We start from the raw sequence: 18869 nt of genomic DNA, 5'->3' as shown, positions 1-18869 counted from the left end.
ATGAATTGAAGACATGAAGAATATAACACTTGGTATCTAGTCAACATTTTAGCAAAGTGCTTCATTTTTTTCATTTTTAGCTACATATAATATACAAGATGTTGTTTTATCTACTAAAGAGAATGGAGCAGTTAGTATACAGTGTGTTTATGAACTTTCATCAACTGCTGATGGATGTCATGTGATATTTACGCACGCTACCAGTGGAAGGAATGATTCGTTTAACATAACAGCTAATAAGGCTTTATTAGTTCAATTAGTCAACGGATACTACACTGTGGCTATATATGAAATTATTGGCACAGATATTAAAACATCTTGCGTAGAGCCAAAACAACTAGCCATATTAGTTCCTGTAGATTTATATTCATCAAGTCACAGTACTGATCATATCAGTGGTAAGAACTAAGAAGTATGCCAGTACATTAATCGTTATATCTTTTGCATTTCAAGTAATGAGCTCGACTGATGTCTCAAGTGTATTTACTTTATCAACAATGGCAACCTCAACAGGTAGACTACACAATAGTAAAACTTATTCTAAATCACATGATACTGTAATATAGTATTTCCCACTAATCAGTCAGAAAGTACCACTCTGATTCTATCAACTGTTACATTAGCAGTTTGTGTAATGTTCATTGTACTCTTGATATTACTGATAACTTTTATCATTTGGAAAAAGAAAAAACATAAAGGTGATCTAGTTTGCGTAAAGTTACCTGCCAATTAATTTTTTAAATTTTATACAGCTTCAGTGTTTATTGTTGAAAACTTTGCATATGGACAAGGTATGAGTAAATTACTTAATGATAATAAAATTGTTCCTACAAATAGTTGAACTCCAACGACAGTGTCCATCAATAGTAAGAACTGAAACAAATCCAGCTTACGAGACTGTAGCAGCACAAAATAGTGGCACTGTACAACTGCAAATGATATATGAAACTGTTTGGTAATAACACATAGACTATTTAATAACAAAAGTAGAAATTACTCTTGTAGACTAGCAGCGTGGGTGTGATCTACCCGGGTATGCTAGTGGGATGGGCTTAGTATAATAGTGTTTGCATTTTGCCGGATGAGTGGTGTTGTGTTTTTTGTGGCATATTTAAGCCCGGTACAAGAAACGAGAAGCAGAAAGAAGCCTGTCTATCTCTCGGGCCAAAAAAGTGCTTGTAGTAGAATGATAAAGAGTCACAGTATCGGATCTGTGTTTTCGCTGCATCATTGGTAGTCTCGTCATCTCATGATCACAGGCTATGATGGTTGGCAGTTGGCACTTCGTGCCTTATCTATGTTGACACACAGGCTGAGTCCAGTGAGCCGCTTTTTACTCAGTAAGTTATGGTTTTAATGACTGTAGGCTGGGAATGGTCTCAGTGGCAAGAGAGAACTATGATCACAATGCAACATCTCAGTCTCACTGAATTATTGCAACTGAGTTCTGAATTATCAATTGAAGCATTATTATTTAGATCATCTGTCTCCTTATTCCTTAGCTATGCCTACTCTGCAATAACCTAGTTTTTACATTCATTGCATACTTAACTGAAACGGACCTGGATCATAGACATTATAGATGTTCAAGAGATGTGGTGGCTAATGTGTGGGCGGCTAGCGCAAGCTTTTCTCACCTCAAGAGAGGGGGCGTGGCCCCACGCTTGTGGGCGTGTTATCACTTGATATTAATTGACTGTACAATCTCTTGTAGTACCTCGAAGTGATATGTATCATATTATGTTGCTCGCTTTAGTTTTTGGACTCTGCTTATTATGTTCAGAAGGAGCAGGTAAGGCACCATTCTAAAAGTCTGGAATAGATATAAATCTATAACCTTCATTTTTAGAACTTCTTGAGTCGCCCGAGTCAAAAACTGTTCAGTTCAATGAAAGACCAACGTTTGTTTGCGTAGGAAATGGCAGCAACCTTGTCTGGATAATAGATGGAAAAGGATTATACTCAAATAATCAGTTTAAAGGTGTCACATTCACAGATGCTGGTGGTGGAAGTACCGTCTCTCGTTTACTATCCTCAAATCTAACTATAAATGTTACTGAGTTGGAAATTAGTTATGATATGATCAGTCAAGGGATTGGGATCTCTTGCCAAATTGTGTCACAGAGCCCTTTTGACGAAGCATTCTCTAAGACTGCTACATTGTCAGTAACAGGTAAACAAGGTTTATTATAATAGACCACTTGTCCTTCTTCTGGTAACTTAACTTACTTTTAACTGTTTTCAACTAATGCTATTATTGTAACATGTCTTATTATTGTTTATTTTGGCTTGTAGCTTCTCAGCTACTTTCCCTTCAGGTCCTCCTTCAGAATTTTTTTGTCCTTATCCTATATTATATAATAATAATAATAATAATACTCTCTTAATTTTATTACTGTCACTAAGTATTTAATTCTAACTTTATTCTTAATCTTTGTTCTTCTTGTTCACTTCTCACACACACACTCTCTCTCCCCCTCTCCCTCTTTCTCCCCTCTCTCCTTTCTTTCTTTCTTCTTATTATCACTGGTACTATATATTCTGTCGTTATTTTTCTTCCCTATCTGTATCCCTAACCTACCCTATATTTGTATTTTTAATGCATAATAATTATTCCTTTGTTGAGATTATTAATAATACATAAGTATGATGATAATAATAATAATGATAATAATAATAAGTAAACTTTTATTCCTTTGTTAATTTTTAAAGTAACAAGAGGGTAGGTATTCTTGATAATACCGATAGTAATAATAAAAAATAGATAAATAGTCAATTACAATAATTACTAGGGATATCACCACCTCAGAATATCTCATTGTCTATTGATTGGATATTGACATGGTCAAGCCAGTTTTATCGTCCAAGAAATGCGCTTTTAAACAATCAAACTTTTGATGTTACTGTGAATGGAAAAGTGATTGTGGCAAATACAACTAGTACCAGTATTCAGCTTCGTCCATTCTGTACTAGGCCAACAGAAGTCAATATAACTGCCTACATTGGTTCATACCATTCATCAACCAGTGTCCTTTTTGAGAATGTGATTGGAGGTATGTTAGATTATTATAATTATTATAATGATGATTAATACTTTTAGAAAGGACTATCAAAATTATCAATTACACTACTTTGGTGAATGGTGCAGAATGTAGTATCACTTTGAATATTTTGGTAAGTATGATCAATTCTATCCAGTTTCATGTAGCTCTTTAGGTCGACACACAACACTGTGACACACTTGTGTCTGGTCAACTCCTAACAAGTGAAGGAGATGTGAAGAACTACCCTCCTCAGTCGATAAATCCCAGCAACGGGATTGTATCTACATCTTATAATATGACTGGGTTACAGAATTGCCTGTCATATGATGCTCGTATAAACGTATCGAACACTTCTAATTTTACTGAAGACACAGCTAACATTGCAATTGGTAAGTTTTTGTTTCTATTATTTATTGTCACTTTCTTGTATTAGAGCCTTTATATAGTGACGTAAAGGATATTGAAATTAATAAAAATGAGGATAGATCAATTAATGCTCAGTGTATTTATTCAGATATGTCAACTGCTATGGGATGTCACGTGATGTTTACACACACTACAACTGGAATTAGTCAATCCTTTAATATAATAGGATCAGATGATAAAACAATAAACCTATCATCCAGTGGAGTATATGCTATAGCTATTTATAGCATCAACGCTGATGGAAGTATTGCTCGATGCACTTGTGTACAACCCAAACAAGTTAATGTGACTCTTGTAACTAGTGCCACTTCCTCCAATGGTAATACATGTCTTATTAGTTGTTTATTGTTATTTCAGTACTATTATTAGGAGGTAGTAGTACTGTCAGCTCTGTCTCTTCCTCTACTGGAAGTCCAATACCATCACCATCTGTTACTGTTGAAACTGAAAGTGAAAGTACATCAGGTATTGGACTGACATGCCCACTTAGTATTTTAATTTCACATCAAATTTATAGAAGTAGTATCACCACCAACACATTCAACAACCTCTACATTCAGCAGTAACAAACCAACTGGAACTACAAAAGGTAATTGTTAATAATATTATTAATTATAATTATTGGCATTTTTAGATACTGGTGCATATATTATTGGTGGTGGTACTACTGCTGCTATTATAACATTGATCATTGCTATATTTGTGGTCCTTGCTGTACTTTATCTTTATTACAAACAAAAAAGAAAGTCCGAAGAAGGTTATACTACTTAACAATACATAAATGTCGTATATTTTGATTTGGTTTATTTATGTAGACCCTTCAGTTGACACTGGAATAGAATTAGACTCTATACGGTTGGAACAAATCACACGAAAAACTAATGTTTCATTGGAAGATAAAGTAGATCAAAAGGTACAGTATACAGTCATTGTTTGTGAGATGTATGCTATTGTGCCAAGATTACAATATTACTATATGTACTGTCTTGATTTTATCACAGGATCCAGCCATACGATCTGAGGATGATAGTAACGGTACAACTCGTGATCCTATTGTGTCGCCTGACGCTCCAAGACCTGTTTCCAAGAAAGTTCCTGTGTTTCACAGTCATTATGGTATATTATATTTAGATCTAACTTGCTTCATAATTTATGAATGTGTACATTTTTGTGTTGCAGATAAAAAGCCTGTGGAAGGTGATTTTACAGCAGCACCATCTTCCCCTTCATGTAATGATGGACCACTTACTGTTGGTGAGACAGACTTTACATGTCTCATTATAACTTACAAATTTGGTTTATTTTTAGTACCTAATCATGACACAAATTGTCCTAAGATATTGAATGATGAAACTGGAGTTAGATCTACATTTATTATTAATAATGTGGATTCAAATGAACAACTGAAGAATTTAAAGGAATCTCCCAACTAAGACATATTAGCAATCTGTGTTTACTGTTTGCTTTGTGTATAAATATAATAATTACTAAATTTTATTTATTTTCTGTCATTAGTGTATTATTATTGCATAGCTATGATCAAAACTAAACTAGTGTTATTTTATTTACAGAAGTTTGTGATGCTTTATTTTAGTTGTGGTTATTTGTCTCGTGTTCTCTTTTTCCCATTAGTTTTAGTTATATAATTAAGAGTCAAAATAGACTAGTTATAAACTGATTTAGTTTCAATTAACTACAATGTTTTGCTCTGTTTATTTTCTTTAGTTAACTAAACTCCCTAATAATGACACATGTACCGTAAACAGTATATACATACTATTGAAACACATAATATTGTGATAATACATGAGTGTATTAAATGTAAACATAATAAAAATCTAATACTTTAATTCTTATAATGGTGTCCTAATGCATTGGCAGTCCATTAATATAAAGTGTCTGTGACTTTAATGTGCTAGTGACTGGTATCATTATAGAACCGTCTCTCCCTCTCCTCCTTTCCTTCCTCTCTTTCTGTCCTTATAAGGGAACACTATATAAACATGATGTGTATACTCATTATATACAGTACAGTATGTAGTATGTACAGTATGTACACAATACAGTGGACATACTATCAATACACATAATACTGTTATAATACATGAGTGTATTAAATGTAAACACAATATAATGTTACTATCATAACACACTCGCCCTTTCCTAACTAGTAGATATATACACAATGTATAGTGTATTTTTAAATTTTGAATAAATGACCATATATGGTAATGATCTACTACTACTACTGAAGGGAGTAGTTATAGTGTCATAACTCTTAACTGTCCGTTAGCTGTGGACTGTAAAATGTTTTGATAATGAAATTTAAGTTACTGGAGGCAAGAGACAAACATGCTAACAATGTAAATAAATGCCATATCATATTTTATTATATAGAAATATCCTTGTACCATTGAAATGCTGATCTGGTCGTGATTATTCTATTTGTACTGTTTCAGTATTATGTGAATATTGCAACTGTTAATAGGACAGTTTACTTTATCAATCAATTGCTAAGAATGTATGGCTTTTGATATTGCTGTATTGCTCAGTGCAAGTGCTCACAACCTAATGTAAACAATGCCTATACATGTACATAAATAACATAATCATAACATTGTTGCATTTTCTGAAGAGATGGCCAAGTTTGATCTAAGAGGATACTTTATTTTGTTCATTTTGATCTTTTTGTCAGTAGATGGAGCTGGTAATAATATATAATTAATAAAATAATGTAAATTGTTTATTTCTAGTCATCACAGTACATCCAGTGCCAGTAACAGTTCCTCCTTTTACAACAGCAACATTTACTTGTGAAGGAAATGGTAATGTATTGAATTGGGTAACACGTAATGGTGAAGACACTGAAGCATTTACTCCTGACATTCAACAACAAAGAAATATATCTTTTACTGATCCTGGCATTGGTCCTGGTAACTTATCATCAGTATTTACTATCATTGGGTTACCTGTTAATGATGGGTTACAAATTAGCTGTCAAGTGGTATCATATCCACCTCTTGAACAAGTGACATCTTATAGTATACTAAAATTAAGAGGTAATCATTCATAATAATGCAGCTGTGTATTTTTGTAATGAAGTGACTGGACATCATTGTTTACATTGTGTGAATGTGTGTGTACTGTATATACTGTGTACCTAATGCGCATGCTCAGTATGCATGTGGTGATTCAATGAATGCATGGCTCTCTCTCTCTCTGTCTCTCCTTTCCTCTCGTTTCACTTGTTTGTTGTATTAATATGATCTTCATTACATTTTGTAATGTGTATTAGATGTTTCACCAGTTGAAGATTTAAAATTTAATTTCACTTCAAGTAACTCTCTTGAAATAACATGGTCACCTCCTGTTTATCGGTTTCCTCCTGACTCACCTGTCAGTTATCAAGTATTAGTCACTGATGAGGAAGATGGAGATATTATACTGGATACAAATATACCTGACACAAATTATACAGTGCCTAATGTCACACAATGTGATTCATTCAATATCATTGGACTCGCCACGCTCGCGTAGGCGGGTACTAAGCAGTTGGGTTGTCATTCTGTCATTCTGTCCACACAGTTTAATTGATTTGTAAAAAAATTATCTTTTTGTCTGAGCAGTCTAGAGCTCTATTTCTTCTTCTAGCAACAGATAAAGTTTCTTTCTTTCATCTAGTTATGCTCTTGTAGCATCCCGTGGCACCAAAAGCTGTGAACTGCTAAACCAGGGGACCTCTCTCCAGGTGAGAGCTCGTGTTTCACTCTACAGGGCCGAGATTTGCTTCAGAGGTAGAAAATCCCATCTAACGAAAAAGAAAAAGAACGATTTTGTCCTAACTTCGTTGTTTGTGTGTTACAGTTGCTCAAAGTTTGTGATCATTAGCTTCTTTGAGAATTTTTCAGGCGGCACTGGGGAAAGCAGGAGCAACTAAACTCTCTCAGTCTCTTTTAAATAACTAGAAAAATTTTCTGTGCCAACTCTTTCTTGGAATAGAGCTTCAGATGCTAAAATAAATTTCAGCTTTTCTTCTTTCTCCTACCCATGTGCCATGATTAGTTAGTTGTTGACCACACCCATAGCTTATTTTAATTATCATTATAACTATGCAGTCAATAATAATAATATTTTTTCAAATTGCTTAAAATATCACAGTACAAGTAATACATATCACTCAGGTGAATTCCAGCAGGCGAGTCCATTGCACCATAGTGCTTCATTCTTCTAGTTATAACAGTTGGTCCTACTTCTGTTACTGTTCCTATTTATGAGACAGCAAGTTTTACTTGTAAAGGAACTGGCAATGAACTGAATTGGATAGTACACAGTGCTCCACTGACAGAATCTATAAAAAAACAAAGAGATATATCCTTTACTGATCCTGGAGGTCCTGGTAACTTATCATCAGTACTTACTATCACTGGGTTACCTGTTAATGATGGATTACATATTGGTTGTCAAATAATATCATATCCACCTCTTGAACAAGTGTTCTCTGACACTAGTACACTAACAATAAGAGGTTAGTACATACATTATGATTAGTAAAGTGTATATTAATAATAATAAATTATTAATTACCTATTAGGAATATCACCAGTTGAAGACATACAATGGTCTAATGATAATCAGTTATTGTCATGGTCTCCTCCTTCTTTTTATTCTGATGATGTTATTTCAGGAGCCATTGCTTATACGACATATAATGTACTAGTGAATGGTATCAGTGTTACTAATACCACTGATACTAGTGTATGGTTGAATACTACTGGATTACCTTGTACTAATGCTACAGCTGTCAATATTACTGCATCTATTGGACAATATGTATCACAAGGGGGGGACATGCTTTTAGCATCACTGCAGGTGTGTAAAATAAAGAAATGAAATTATTTTGCTTTTGATTAGATCATACTATTAATTATGACAATGTTACCATGACTTTTGATGTATCAAACCAGACATTTGTTGCTAATCTCAACAGTTTGGTAAGATTTATTATTATTATTTCCATAACTATATGTGTCAATGTTAATTTATTAGATTCACAGCAATCAGTCATGTACATATATGATAGTTGGTGAAGTCATTTCTAGAGGTATGGAAGACAGCACTCAGAAAGTTGAAGCAGATGAAAAAGAAGAGATATTTTCATACAAAATGGCTGGATTAAGACCATGTACAAACTATACAGCTTATATAAAGGCTGATAAAGATTCTTTTAAAGTTCCATTTTGTAAGTTTTTATGTTTAATTACTTTAACTTATGTTCTATCTTAATTTAAGCCACATATAATGATGTACAAGATGTGCTAGTATCTACTGAAGGGAATGGATCAGTTAGTGTACAGTGTGTGTTTGTATCAGGATCAACTGCTGATGGATGTCATGTGATATTTACTGATACTAGTAATGGAAGGAATGAACACTTTAATGTAACTGGATCAGGCAATACAATAGTAACATTATCAACCAGTAGAGTATATGATGTAACAGCACATGACATTAGTGATGATGGAAGTATTGCTCCATGGACTTGTGTACAACCTAAACAAGTTGATGTGAAATTGAATATTGCTATTCCTTCTATTGTCCACAGCAGCAGTTACAGCACTGTACATAGTACTGCCATTAGTAGCTCAACTTCTAATATTACATCATCACCAACTGTTATTATTGGAAATGATGATACATCAGGTATTGACTGACATGTACACTTACATATTTCACAATAAATTGTTTTATATTCAGGAAATGGTGACAGCTCAATGGTCTATATCATTACTAGTGTGGTATTAATGATAATACCCTTCACTTTGTGTGTGGTTGTTGTGATGAAAAGGAATCATAAGAACAAAGTTACACTTAATGCAGGTAATTGTTATTGTTGTGAATGTCACATATCATTATTGTTGTTATATAGAACGTGCTGCCTGTCATCAGTCACAAGCAGAGATGAGTCATTATGAGATACATGATCCTATTGGACCAGTAGCTATTGATATGTCAAATGATGAAAGGTCTTCAGGTCCAACAAGTGGACCAGTACAAGGGACTATAGTGGATCCTTATCATGTTTCTACTGATGAATTACTAGCTATTAGGAATGTAAGTTACTATTGAATGATGCAATATACTTTATAATAATGAAATGCTATATGTAATGCTGTGAACACCTGTTCTATTGTGTTTACTATAGAGACGCCCTGTTCAAGACAATAATTCCCATGTCACTACACCACAAGAGGTAATTCTATCTTTCTACAGTATTATTTGTACTACAGTGAAGCCATAATAATGTTGTTTACTGTGAAAATGCTGTCGTGTACTAATTACACTGTCATATAGCAGGAAGAATAACATACTGTTGGCTTATCATGTTATGCACTCAAATGATAAACACCCTTTAATGAAAGTTGCTAGTGATATATTATAGGAAATACTCTGTACTGTTACTGTACAGATACATGTACTTACACATGTATGTAGTCACTATGTCAGTATTTTAAAAGTATTTAAATACTTGGTATTATTTTTGTACAGTATTGTTATTGTGTACTACTTTTTATCTCTATAATGAGATTCATGACCTGTATACTCCTCTACTATGAATTATGATATCACATTGTATTCTCATAATTGATTTTGTATGTTGTGCACTTTGTGATGAGATTCATGAACTATGCATGATTATAATTATTATTCTGATTATTAGGGACAAACTCAAGACCAATCACCATCATCTAGCACTGGCTCTGTTGGTTCTCTTCATAGTACTACTCCATTGATGCGACGTAACACATTCAATACTGATCCTACTGATACTCCTAGTAGATCCTATCTATCTATTCCTATCTATGTTTTTAGACTATGCATTGGCAACCACGCCCTCATATTCAGCTGAAGGGATTTACCCCCAGAAATTCAAAAGGTGATAATGTCTGTGAAGAAGACTTTCGAGATGGTCTCTCTTTGCTTTCTAGTGCTACTGATGCAGCCTTCTTTTGTGTCTACATTTGGTTGTCAGCACAATAGCTGTTCTGAGAGGATATCTCATTCTTATGCATATAACGCAGTGAAAGTGGCGAATGAGAGTGGTAAGTTTTCGCTGTTCAATAACATGTCTCTACTGCTCACCCTGTTCTTCACTGATTAGAAACCGAGTATGAGAACTTTACATTTCCTGTGAACGCTACTGTATATGCTACTGCTAGTAGCAATGCTAGTTTTTATGCATCAATTCCAAAAGACTATAGTAACCACTGTAGGTTGAGGACATTTGAAAGTGATTGTTGGGCCAGTAAGCAGTGCCACGGACCAAACCGTAAGATATTACTGTATGAAGAAGAAAGGCAAAAGGTTATAGAATATAAATTTTATAATCTAACTGTTGCACAAGATGGAACAAGAATAGACATATGTGCTCACTGCGGTGGCCCTGGTGGGTCATATGTCTGCTTCCCTCCAGTCTACCTTACAGTTAACGGTGAGGAAAAAGATTGCTATCTATTATTATTATTATAATTATTATTGTTTTATCAATAGGCCCTCCTGTTAACTTATCGAACTATGTATCAGTAAAGGTGACATCCCATGGGATCATGATCACTGGGATCATCGATACTGACACCGAACTATTAATCATTATTAAGAATACTAATAATGAAACTGTCTATGAAGAAACTGTACATACTTTACCATTTGTTGTTAGTGGATATGAAATTGGTAGCAATTTTGATCCAGCAGCAAACTACACAGTAGTTATAACTGGCAAAAACCCTGCCGGTACAGGCGAAACATTGCAGCACAATGTTTCGTTTAAAAACTGTAAGTTTTTTATGATTACAAATCTGTTTTTATAGCATTTTCCTTTTAGTTATTTCATTCAATGTAAGTAGTGTAAACTTAGGAATAGTTGATGATCAGGCAGAGGCTATCATTAACTTAACAGTGAGTGTTCTATTATTATTATTATTATTATTATTATTATTATTATTAATATTATTATTATTCCTATTATTATTATTATTATTATTATTATTATTATTATTATTAGTTTAATCGCTCGCGTCCTTTATCAATACCACAAAAGATTAAAGTGGAATCTGATTGCATGCATAAAGGACACAAGAACGTTATTCTTAATAAATCAAATAGTCTAAGAATACCGCTTTTAAGAGGGACAAAAAACTGTGTTTTAAAATTGTCTTCTGGAGGCAAACAGGAATCAATAAACATTAGTAAGTTTATAGTACTATTAGCAACTTGAATTGCTTATATTAGCAACTTGTGTCATTAATCATTAATATTTACTACAATTGTTTTAAATTCTGTTCCTTTGTACTATTTTTTAGATGTACTATTTATAGATTTACTATTTTTTAGATGATAGATTTACTATTTTTAGATGTACTATTTATAGATTTACTATTTTTAGATGATAGATTTACTATTTTTAGATGTACTATTTATAGATTTACTATTTTTAGATGATAGATTTACTATTTTTAGATGTACTATTTATAGATTTACTATTTTTAGATGATAGATTTACTATTTTTAGATGATAGATTTACTATTTTTAGATGCACTATTTATAGATTTTCTATTTTTAGATGTACTATTTTTAGATGTATTATTTTTAGATGTATTATTTTTAGATTTGATATAAATATTGTTACCTTGTTTACTGTTATTCTCAGCTCCTTAATACTATTGCATCATCAAAACCACAAATTTATCTAGTGTCATATAATCATATGACACTAGATAAACTTGTGGTTCCCTCATAATAATAATATTAGTAATGACATCCTAATATACTGTATAGTATATAGTGTATACATGTATATGTAATCTTTAATTTGGCTAAACTGAGTAATAATGAAGTACATAGGGGATATAGCACAGTGCTGATAATACCAATGGTCATATGACATACTTTCCCATAATATACTGTGCTATGTGAATATCAGTGTGAATAGTGAATGCAAACTATGCTGGAGCTAAATGCTTGGTACATGAACAGTAGATATAGTCACCATGTACTTTTGATGTAATGGTCACAGTTAGTCTAGTGGTGACATGGTTCATTACATGACTTGTTTATAATGTTATATGATACCACTGTGTTATTATATTTACTTTTTATAGGTCTACAAATAATTCAAAATTTATCAATTTCTTCTTGTAATGGAGGATATTTTGAAATAAAGGCAAAACTTTTGCCCGGAGCAACGGGCATTGTCATGAGAGTACTTGATTCTCAAAAGAACCTTTCATTTCGACAAGAAATAAAGTGTGATGATGAAGGCTTAATTGTCGCTAATAGTTCAGAAAAACTTGAACCAGGCAATTACACTGTTGAAATTCATTATCTTAATGGAGATAGAACTATTGATAACTCATCTACAAATTACTTCAATCTCAGTTGTAGTACAGATGATGTATTAAGTACTACTGATCCTCCTTCTACTAATAGTAAGATATGTGATGATTATGTGTACATTTGACTACATTTTTTATAGTTCCAGTGACTTCAATAGTAATAGTGTGTGTTATAACGGCAATAGTAGCAACTATTGTCATTATTGTAGTAATAATAGTATTAATAAAGATAAAGTCTAAAAAAAGTGAGTGGCTGATGTTTTTAATGAGGTTTTATTATTATTACTATTATTATTATTATTATTGTTATTATTATTATTATTATTATTAAGGTAAATACACTGTAAGTGACAAAGGAGTTACATACTCTGCTAAGGATGTGACTATTGTAATTGAAGATTTGGAGCAGCAAAAAAGGTACAAGTATATTTATAATAATGATGTTCTGTTTTGTGTTTCTTTCCTTTTAGTGAAACTGAAGTGGATATACCAGCACCTCACTCTGTACCTGTACGTGATACAGAATCACATTCTGAGTATGTACAAAATGGCCACTCATTTGATTTTAATTTACTTTAATAATTCTAGGAGTCGACCCCATCCTCCTCGAAATTATCCTAAACCCGAAAATTCCCCAGCTCCTGACACGCCTGCTAATACGGATGCATCTACTAAACCGTTACTTGATAAAGGTGGTGGAAGCACTATGGCTTCTTCAACTATGACATCACAACAAAGTGCTAGCGTCTCAGAAAAACAGCCTCTAATCCCAGACTCAAAGGTTAGAATGTTTATATTTTGTAATAAATTAAAAATTTTATTTGTAGAACGATGAAAAGGCCAAGTTTGTTACTCCCGAGATAAAAGTCCCTCCTCAACTTCGTCATCAAAAAGAACCTGAAAACAGTCTCCAGAACCCTCCTTCTAGCAGTACTGTCCTAATACCCAAGGCTCCAACAAATAATCGTCCTGAAGAAAAGAAAGTAACACTTGCTCCTCCTGTTTTACGAGTTGTGCCACCTGCTAATAATCAAAATCAAGAAATCAATCAGGTCAGGAGTTTTTACAATCATTATTAGGAATTTTTATATTGTTGTCATTCATTATAGGATTCTGAAGAGGGTCAGTTATCGTACATATTATCTAGAGCTATAGGATCCTCCACTACTTACCGTAGCTTGGCAGCTGGAAGTAAGTACACTCTTTTTAAGTAGCATGTACCATGTTATTACTGATACGTGTAGACAAAAGTGGGGATGAGAAGAAGGGACAATGAAAAAGACAAGATATGATGAAACTGTTTATTTTAAAACTCTGTAGCTGCTTTTTTGCTATTAGTTAATGCTTAGTTAGTGTGTGTAGTTATATAATGCTGCTTTTGCTATTAGGTCTATAGTTACAGTAATGCTGCTTTTTGTTATTAATTATAGTGCTGCTTTTATTATTATTTACAATTAATGCTGCTTTTATTATTAATGATGCTTTGTTATTATTTATAATTAATGCTGCTTTTCATTATTACTTGGTGCCGTTTAGTTATTAGCTGATAATAGCTGTTGCTGTTTTTTTAAATATTTTATTCGTGTGTAGTAGTGATTGTCCTTATTAGGAAGTAAAAAATGCTAGTAATTATTATAGTATTTTACACACACACACACACACACACTTTGTAGTAGTGAACCTTTTAAATATGTACACATATAAATAGAGACTGCTTGAGCCTTGAAGAAGCAACTAATTAAAAAAATCATTCATTAGAGATTTGTGGCTCCATCATCTACATTGTAAATAATATGACACTTAATATTGAATCACAGATTGAATGAGCAGCAATTAATATGAACTGGACCTATAAAATTATATCATTTTACTTTTGTGTGCTATTTTTTATTTTGGCTATTTTTTTAGAAAGCGACTCAGAATTAAGTCAAACTAAATGCATAAAAATGTAATGGAGTCTTTGATTTTGAGCTAATGTGTATATGCAAAAATTAAGAATTCTCTCCTAGCCACTTTTGTACACAGGGACTTTGGCCCAATTTGGAGCACCTTTAAAATTCATTTTAAAAATCCAATTTTGACCAGAATCAACTCAAATTTAAAACACAACATAAGAGCATGTATATGTATCAGAAAAATTATAAAAATTGAAAAATTCTTACTTTTCATTTTTGGAAAAATTTGCCCTGCATTAGCAGGACATGGTCAGGTAAGGTAATGCTTGTTCATTGTTCATAATTAAAACACAACTGACAGTCACGTTAAAATAATCATAGAGTGGTATAGTTGTACTCTACTTTTTTTCAATAATTGTTATCATAAGCTTACAATAGGATCATAGGTGGAGGGGGGAGTTGAGGTAGAGTGATGAGATAAAAGAGTGATGCATCAGCATTTCTTAACTTTTATGATGCTGTAGCTTCAGCTTTTGAAAAAGAGAAAGGAAGAAGAGAAGTGGAGGAGGACTTCTGTCTAATTCTCTATTACAAGTAGATATCATGAGACTACTACAAATATATTTTGGACTATAGTTCGTGTAACTTTCAATATTATTTTAACACAGGAAAAACAATATAGTGTAGTCATCAATAGTGTTCGAAGAACAGTCATAAAGTCAAGAAGATGATAAGCAATGAGGTGGCTGTATTATTTCTTTTATTTGTGATAGTCTCTTTGTCAGTGGATGGAGCTGGTAAATTTAATGTCAGAAGCTCCTGTGATTCTCATTCTTTCTAGTCATTACAGTACCTCCAGTGCCAGTGACAGTTCTTCCATTTACAACAGCAACATTTACTTGTAAAGGAACTGGAGATATATTGGATTGGTGGATTCAAAGTGCTCCACTAACTAACTCCATTGCACAACAGAGACAAATAACAGTCACTACTACCACTGTTAATAATACTAACTTCTCATCAGTACTGACAGTGAAGGCACTACCTATTAATGATGGACTGGGTATCGGTTGTGAAGTTATTACTTTTAATCTTTTTAATCGTGTCATATCAAGTTGTAACCTAACCATAAGAGGTTAGTATAAAATCATGCTTTTAGTATCCTATGAATTATTAGGTATATCATCTGTTGAAGATCTACTCTTCAACTTTTCCTCCAATAACTCACTGATCATATCATGGTCACCTCCTGTTTACTTCTCTAATGATATTCCCATTGGATCTCCTGTCAGTTATGAAATACAAGTCATTATTTTTGATGATGAAAGATCCATTGAAGATACAATTACAACAAATACAAATATTGTTGAAGTTTACAATCTCACTCAGTGTGATACATTTAGTGTCAGTGTAACTGCACATAAAGGTCTATACACATCAAATAATAAAACCAAGGAGAATTATGGAAGTAAGTTTTAAGCAAGAGTTAAGCTAATGATAATGAAACTAATCACTTTATTTTTAATAGATTGTAGCATGAAAATTCAGAAAATATTTCAAACATTTGATGAAGTCACTATATTATTCAAAGTATGGCACCATAAAATTTAACATAATGTTTAAAAATACCGGTAACAGGTAAAATGCTCACCCTTGCTTTGCAATAAAATAATATTAATTGAAGTTTCATATGATGACAATGTACACTCTGAAAACTTTCAATTTTTTGATGGGAATTTAACAGAGATTGACTGTATATCTATAAACTATTCAGCACTAAACTTATTGCCATTTCAACACTATCAACTTGTGCTTAAGTTATTGAGTTTAATGATGATCACTGAAGATAAGGATATCAAATTTATTTGTAAGCATGCACTTTTACAGAGACATTATTATAATTTTTTAGCTACATATAATGTACAAGATCTGCTAGTATCTACTGAAGGGAATGAATCTGTGATTTTACAATGTATATATATACCAGGATCAACTGCTGATGGATGTCATGTTACTTTTAGACACACTGTCACTGGATATAATGAATCCTTCACCATATTAGGAACAAATAATAGTACACTGATATCTTTACCAGCCAGTGGAGTATATAATGTAGTTGCATATGATATAAGTGACAAATCATTATATGGACCTGCTGTGTACTATCCTACTCTGGTTGAGATTGTAATTGTCACTATGCCTGTACTGCCTTCATCATCTTTAGCATCATTTGCTAGCAGTACCAATGGTAATATAGTGATTGGCATTAAAATGAGTTTTTTAATTTATAATTTTCATTTTGAAATTAGTTTGGGATGAACCACTGTCATCTTCTGTAATATCAGGTATGTACAATTAAAAGTTTATTATTAAAGATATTGCCAGAATGTTACATTTTCTGTTTATTTTCACAGTTAATACCAGTACTACAATGTTATCACCAGAAAGTAGTCGAGTACAATTGCTGCCTATTATCTGTTCAGTAGTGGGAACAGTTATTATAAGTGTTATTTTAATCATTGTCCTCATCACTATTGTTGCTTTATGCATGAGACAAAGAAAAAGAAGTGAAGGTTTGAAATGTATAGATTTTAATTTATATAATTTAAGTTGATTTAGTAATTGCAGAATTGATTAATAATAATCCAGCATATGGACAAGGTTTGTAGCAACTTAAAAGTTGAAATATTACACTTTTGTATAGTTTTAGAGGTGGAAAATAATCAGAGAGTGAATGTCAACGTTGATGTTAATCCTGCCTATGATACAATTACAAGGCATAACAGACGTACAAACATCACAAATTATGAAACTGTTTGGTGATTTGAAATAATTTTAGTGATTAATGATTCATTATAAATAAAATGTGCAGAGGTCCTAATATTCAGCCTAGCTTGCCAAAGAGCAAAGTGAAATCATTTTTGTGTTTGTATACAAGTCTTAGGCTAGGGATGAGCCTATTATTCCAGCATAATTTTAGGAATAATAGGGGCTTCCTCATATGAGGAATAATGCTGGAATAATTGGGTGGAAATAGGAATAATAGTGGAATAATGGGTGGAGTTGAGGTCAATGGTGATTGCAGAAGAAAATTTTAAAATTTTTGGCTAGTGTTTTTTGGAAGACCTATTTTTAAAACACTGCTGGAATGCAATTCTTGGGTGAAAATTGATTGTTTGAGAAAATTATTGAGAATAAATTGAGAATAATAGGCTAAAATGAAAAGAATAATGGGGGAAATTATTAAGAATTTCCAGAAAGAATAATGGGAAAATTTATGAGAATAATAGGCTCAACCCTAGTCTTAGCAGGCACCCGCCCACGCTCAGCGTTCGTTTTAGTTAGTGGGTGTGGCCACAGCAAACAAAATGGCGGCTTACACATGGGACAAACTTATGTGCTTTCTAACAGCAAGAGAACACAGAGATACTGTCTAAAGACTTCTCTAGAAGCATTTGAAAGTAGAGAGAACCTCTATAAGTCTTAATAAGTGCCCAGCTATGCATGCAAGGTGGTGAAATCAATTATAGAAATATTTTACACTGTTACGCTTGTTATGTTGTGTTATTGATCCATAACTCTAATCAGAGATATACTTTAATATCTATGATCATAGATATTAGAGTATTTTAATCTAATATCTATGGATTGATCGAAATCATATTGACCACACCCAATCATCATGTGACATTCAGTCACATGATGATAGATGTGCAAAACAAACTGCTGCTGGCGAATAGGGGTAGATGAGGATAAGTTGCATGACATTGTCCCTTCTCTCAGGAGAAGGTCGTGCAACTTTTTTGCAAGAAGTCAAGAGATGGGTCATCGATCACGTGACTTAGCAGCCGGCGGAGTGTGCCTTGATTTGATTTGATAATATGTATCAGGAAAACTAAAATCACGTATATCTCGGGCTATATTTCCATAGATCCACCGTCGTATATCGGTTCGGTAGAGATCATTTTGGTAGCTGGTAGCTTTGAAAAAGGCTGGTTAGTTAAAGAGTGCGTGAGAGGGAGAGAGGGGGTAGGCAGTAGTAGTAAAGAGATGGCGGAGAGAGTAGTTATCACCAAGTCTATTGTCGTTCCCTTGGTAGTTTTTAAAAAACTAT

General features: G+C 33.0%; 3 protein-coding genes and 1 long non-coding RNA gene across 4 annotated transcripts; all 4 read left to right on the top strand.

Moving 5' to 3' along the window:
• Nucleotides 1-1079: 1079 nt before the first annotated feature.
• LOC109585261 (uncharacterized serine-rich protein C215.13-like) lies at nucleotides 1080-5116 on the top strand. Its single transcript, XM_020001257.1, has 14 exons — nucleotides 1080-1340; nucleotides 1503-1792; nucleotides 1850-2173; nucleotides 2793-3053; nucleotides 3101-3174; nucleotides 3217-3433; nucleotides 3478-3789; nucleotides 3840-3935; nucleotides 3988-4059; nucleotides 4105-4227; nucleotides 4286-4383; nucleotides 4472-4586; nucleotides 4650-4724; nucleotides 4779-5116. Exons 2-14 carry the CDS (start codon nucleotides 1729-1731, stop codon nucleotides 4901-4903), a joined length of 1956 nt encoding a protein of 651 aa, XP_019856816.1. The 5' UTR covers nucleotides 1080-1340; nucleotides 1503-1728; the 3' UTR covers nucleotides 4904-5116.
• Nucleotides 5117-7669: 2553 nt separating this feature from the next.
• On the top strand, nucleotides 7670-10528 carry LOC109585253 (uncharacterized). Its single transcript, XM_020001250.1, has 10 exons — nucleotides 7670-7995; nucleotides 8062-8339; nucleotides 8382-8461; nucleotides 8517-8709; nucleotides 8760-9170; nucleotides 9225-9347; nucleotides 9397-9581; nucleotides 9673-9720; nucleotides 10189-10404; nucleotides 10457-10528. The coding sequence occupies exons 3-9, from the start codon at nucleotides 8411-8413 to the stop codon at nucleotides 10375-10377; spliced, it is 1200 nt and encodes a 399-aa protein (XP_019856809.1). The 5' UTR covers nucleotides 7670-7995; nucleotides 8062-8339; nucleotides 8382-8410; the 3' UTR covers nucleotides 10378-10404; nucleotides 10457-10528.
• On the top strand, nucleotides 10378-14284 carry LOC105314127 (uncharacterized). Its single transcript, XM_011408095.2, has 13 exons — nucleotides 10378-10570; nucleotides 10630-10959; nucleotides 11019-11300; nucleotides 11350-11423; nucleotides 11530-11713; nucleotides 12627-12953; nucleotides 13001-13105; nucleotides 13193-13277; nucleotides 13331-13396; nucleotides 13449-13641; nucleotides 13688-13912; nucleotides 13970-14051; nucleotides 14105-14284. The coding sequence occupies exons 1-13, from the start codon at nucleotides 10411-10413 to the stop codon at nucleotides 14134-14136; spliced, it is 2145 nt and encodes a 714-aa protein (XP_011406397.1). The 5' UTR covers nucleotides 10378-10410; the 3' UTR covers nucleotides 14137-14284.
• Nucleotides 14285-15958: 1674 nt separating this feature from the next.
• On the top strand, nucleotides 15959-16433 carry LOC109585256 (uncharacterized). Its single transcript, XR_002186403.1, has 3 exons — nucleotides 15959-16223; nucleotides 16284-16345; nucleotides 16394-16433. It is a non-coding gene; the product is annotated as an uncharacterized LOC109585256 (long non-coding RNA).
• Nucleotides 16434-18869: the final 2436 nt, after the last annotated feature.

Source organism: Amphimedon queenslandica, unplaced genomic scaffold, assembly GCF_000090795.2.
Source record: "Amphimedon queenslandica unplaced genomic scaffold, v1.1 AMPQUscaffold_13096, whole genome shotgun sequence".
Classification (NCBI taxonomy): domain Eukaryota; kingdom Metazoa; phylum Porifera; class Demospongiae; order Haplosclerida; family Niphatidae; genus Amphimedon; species Amphimedon queenslandica.
The sequence above is the reverse complement of the archived record's forward strand: the minus strand, read 5'-3'. Positions and strand labels throughout refer to the sequence as shown.

What these genes read in the sequence shown, in the direction of transcription:
- LOC109585261 (XM_020001257.1), top strand. Translation starts at nt 1,729, where the DNA reads ATGTATCATATTATGTTGCTCGCTTTAGTTTTTGGACTCTGCTTATTA. An exon ending in TGAAAGTGAAAGTACATCAG is followed by an intron (nt 3,936 to 3,987) that starts GTATTGGACTGA and finishes TCAAATTTATAG; the next exon opens with AAGTAGTATCACCACCAACA. An exon ending in TGATGGACCACTTACTGTTG is followed by an intron (nt 4,725 to 4,778) that starts GTGAGACAGACT and finishes GTTTATTTTTAG; the next exon opens with TACCTAATCATGACACAAAT.
- LOC105314127 (XM_011408095.2), top strand. Translation starts at nt 10,411, where the DNA reads ATGTCTGTGAAGAAGACTTTCGAGATGGTCTCTCTTTGCTTTCTAGTG. An exon ending in CTCTAATCCCAGACTCAAAG is followed by an intron (nt 13,642 to 13,687) that starts GTTAGAATGTTT and finishes TTTTATTTGTAG; the next exon opens with AACGATGAAAAGGCCAAGTT. An exon ending in AAAATCAAGAAATCAATCAG is followed by an intron (nt 13,913 to 13,969) that starts GTCAGGAGTTTT and finishes CATTCATTATAG; the next exon opens with GATTCTGAAGAGGGTCAGTT.
- LOC109585253 (XM_020001250.1), top strand. Translation starts at nt 8,411, where the DNA reads ATGACTTTTGATGTATCAAACCAGACATTTGTTGCTAATCTCAACAGT. An exon ending in TTCTTTTAAAGTTCCATTTT is followed by an intron (nt 8,710 to 8,759) that starts GTAAGTTTTTAT and finishes TCTTAATTTAAG; the next exon opens with CCACATATAATGATGTACAA. An exon ending in TGGAAATGATGATACATCAG is followed by an intron (nt 9,171 to 9,224) that starts GTATTGACTGAC and finishes TTTTATATTCAG; the next exon opens with GAAATGGTGACAGCTCAATG.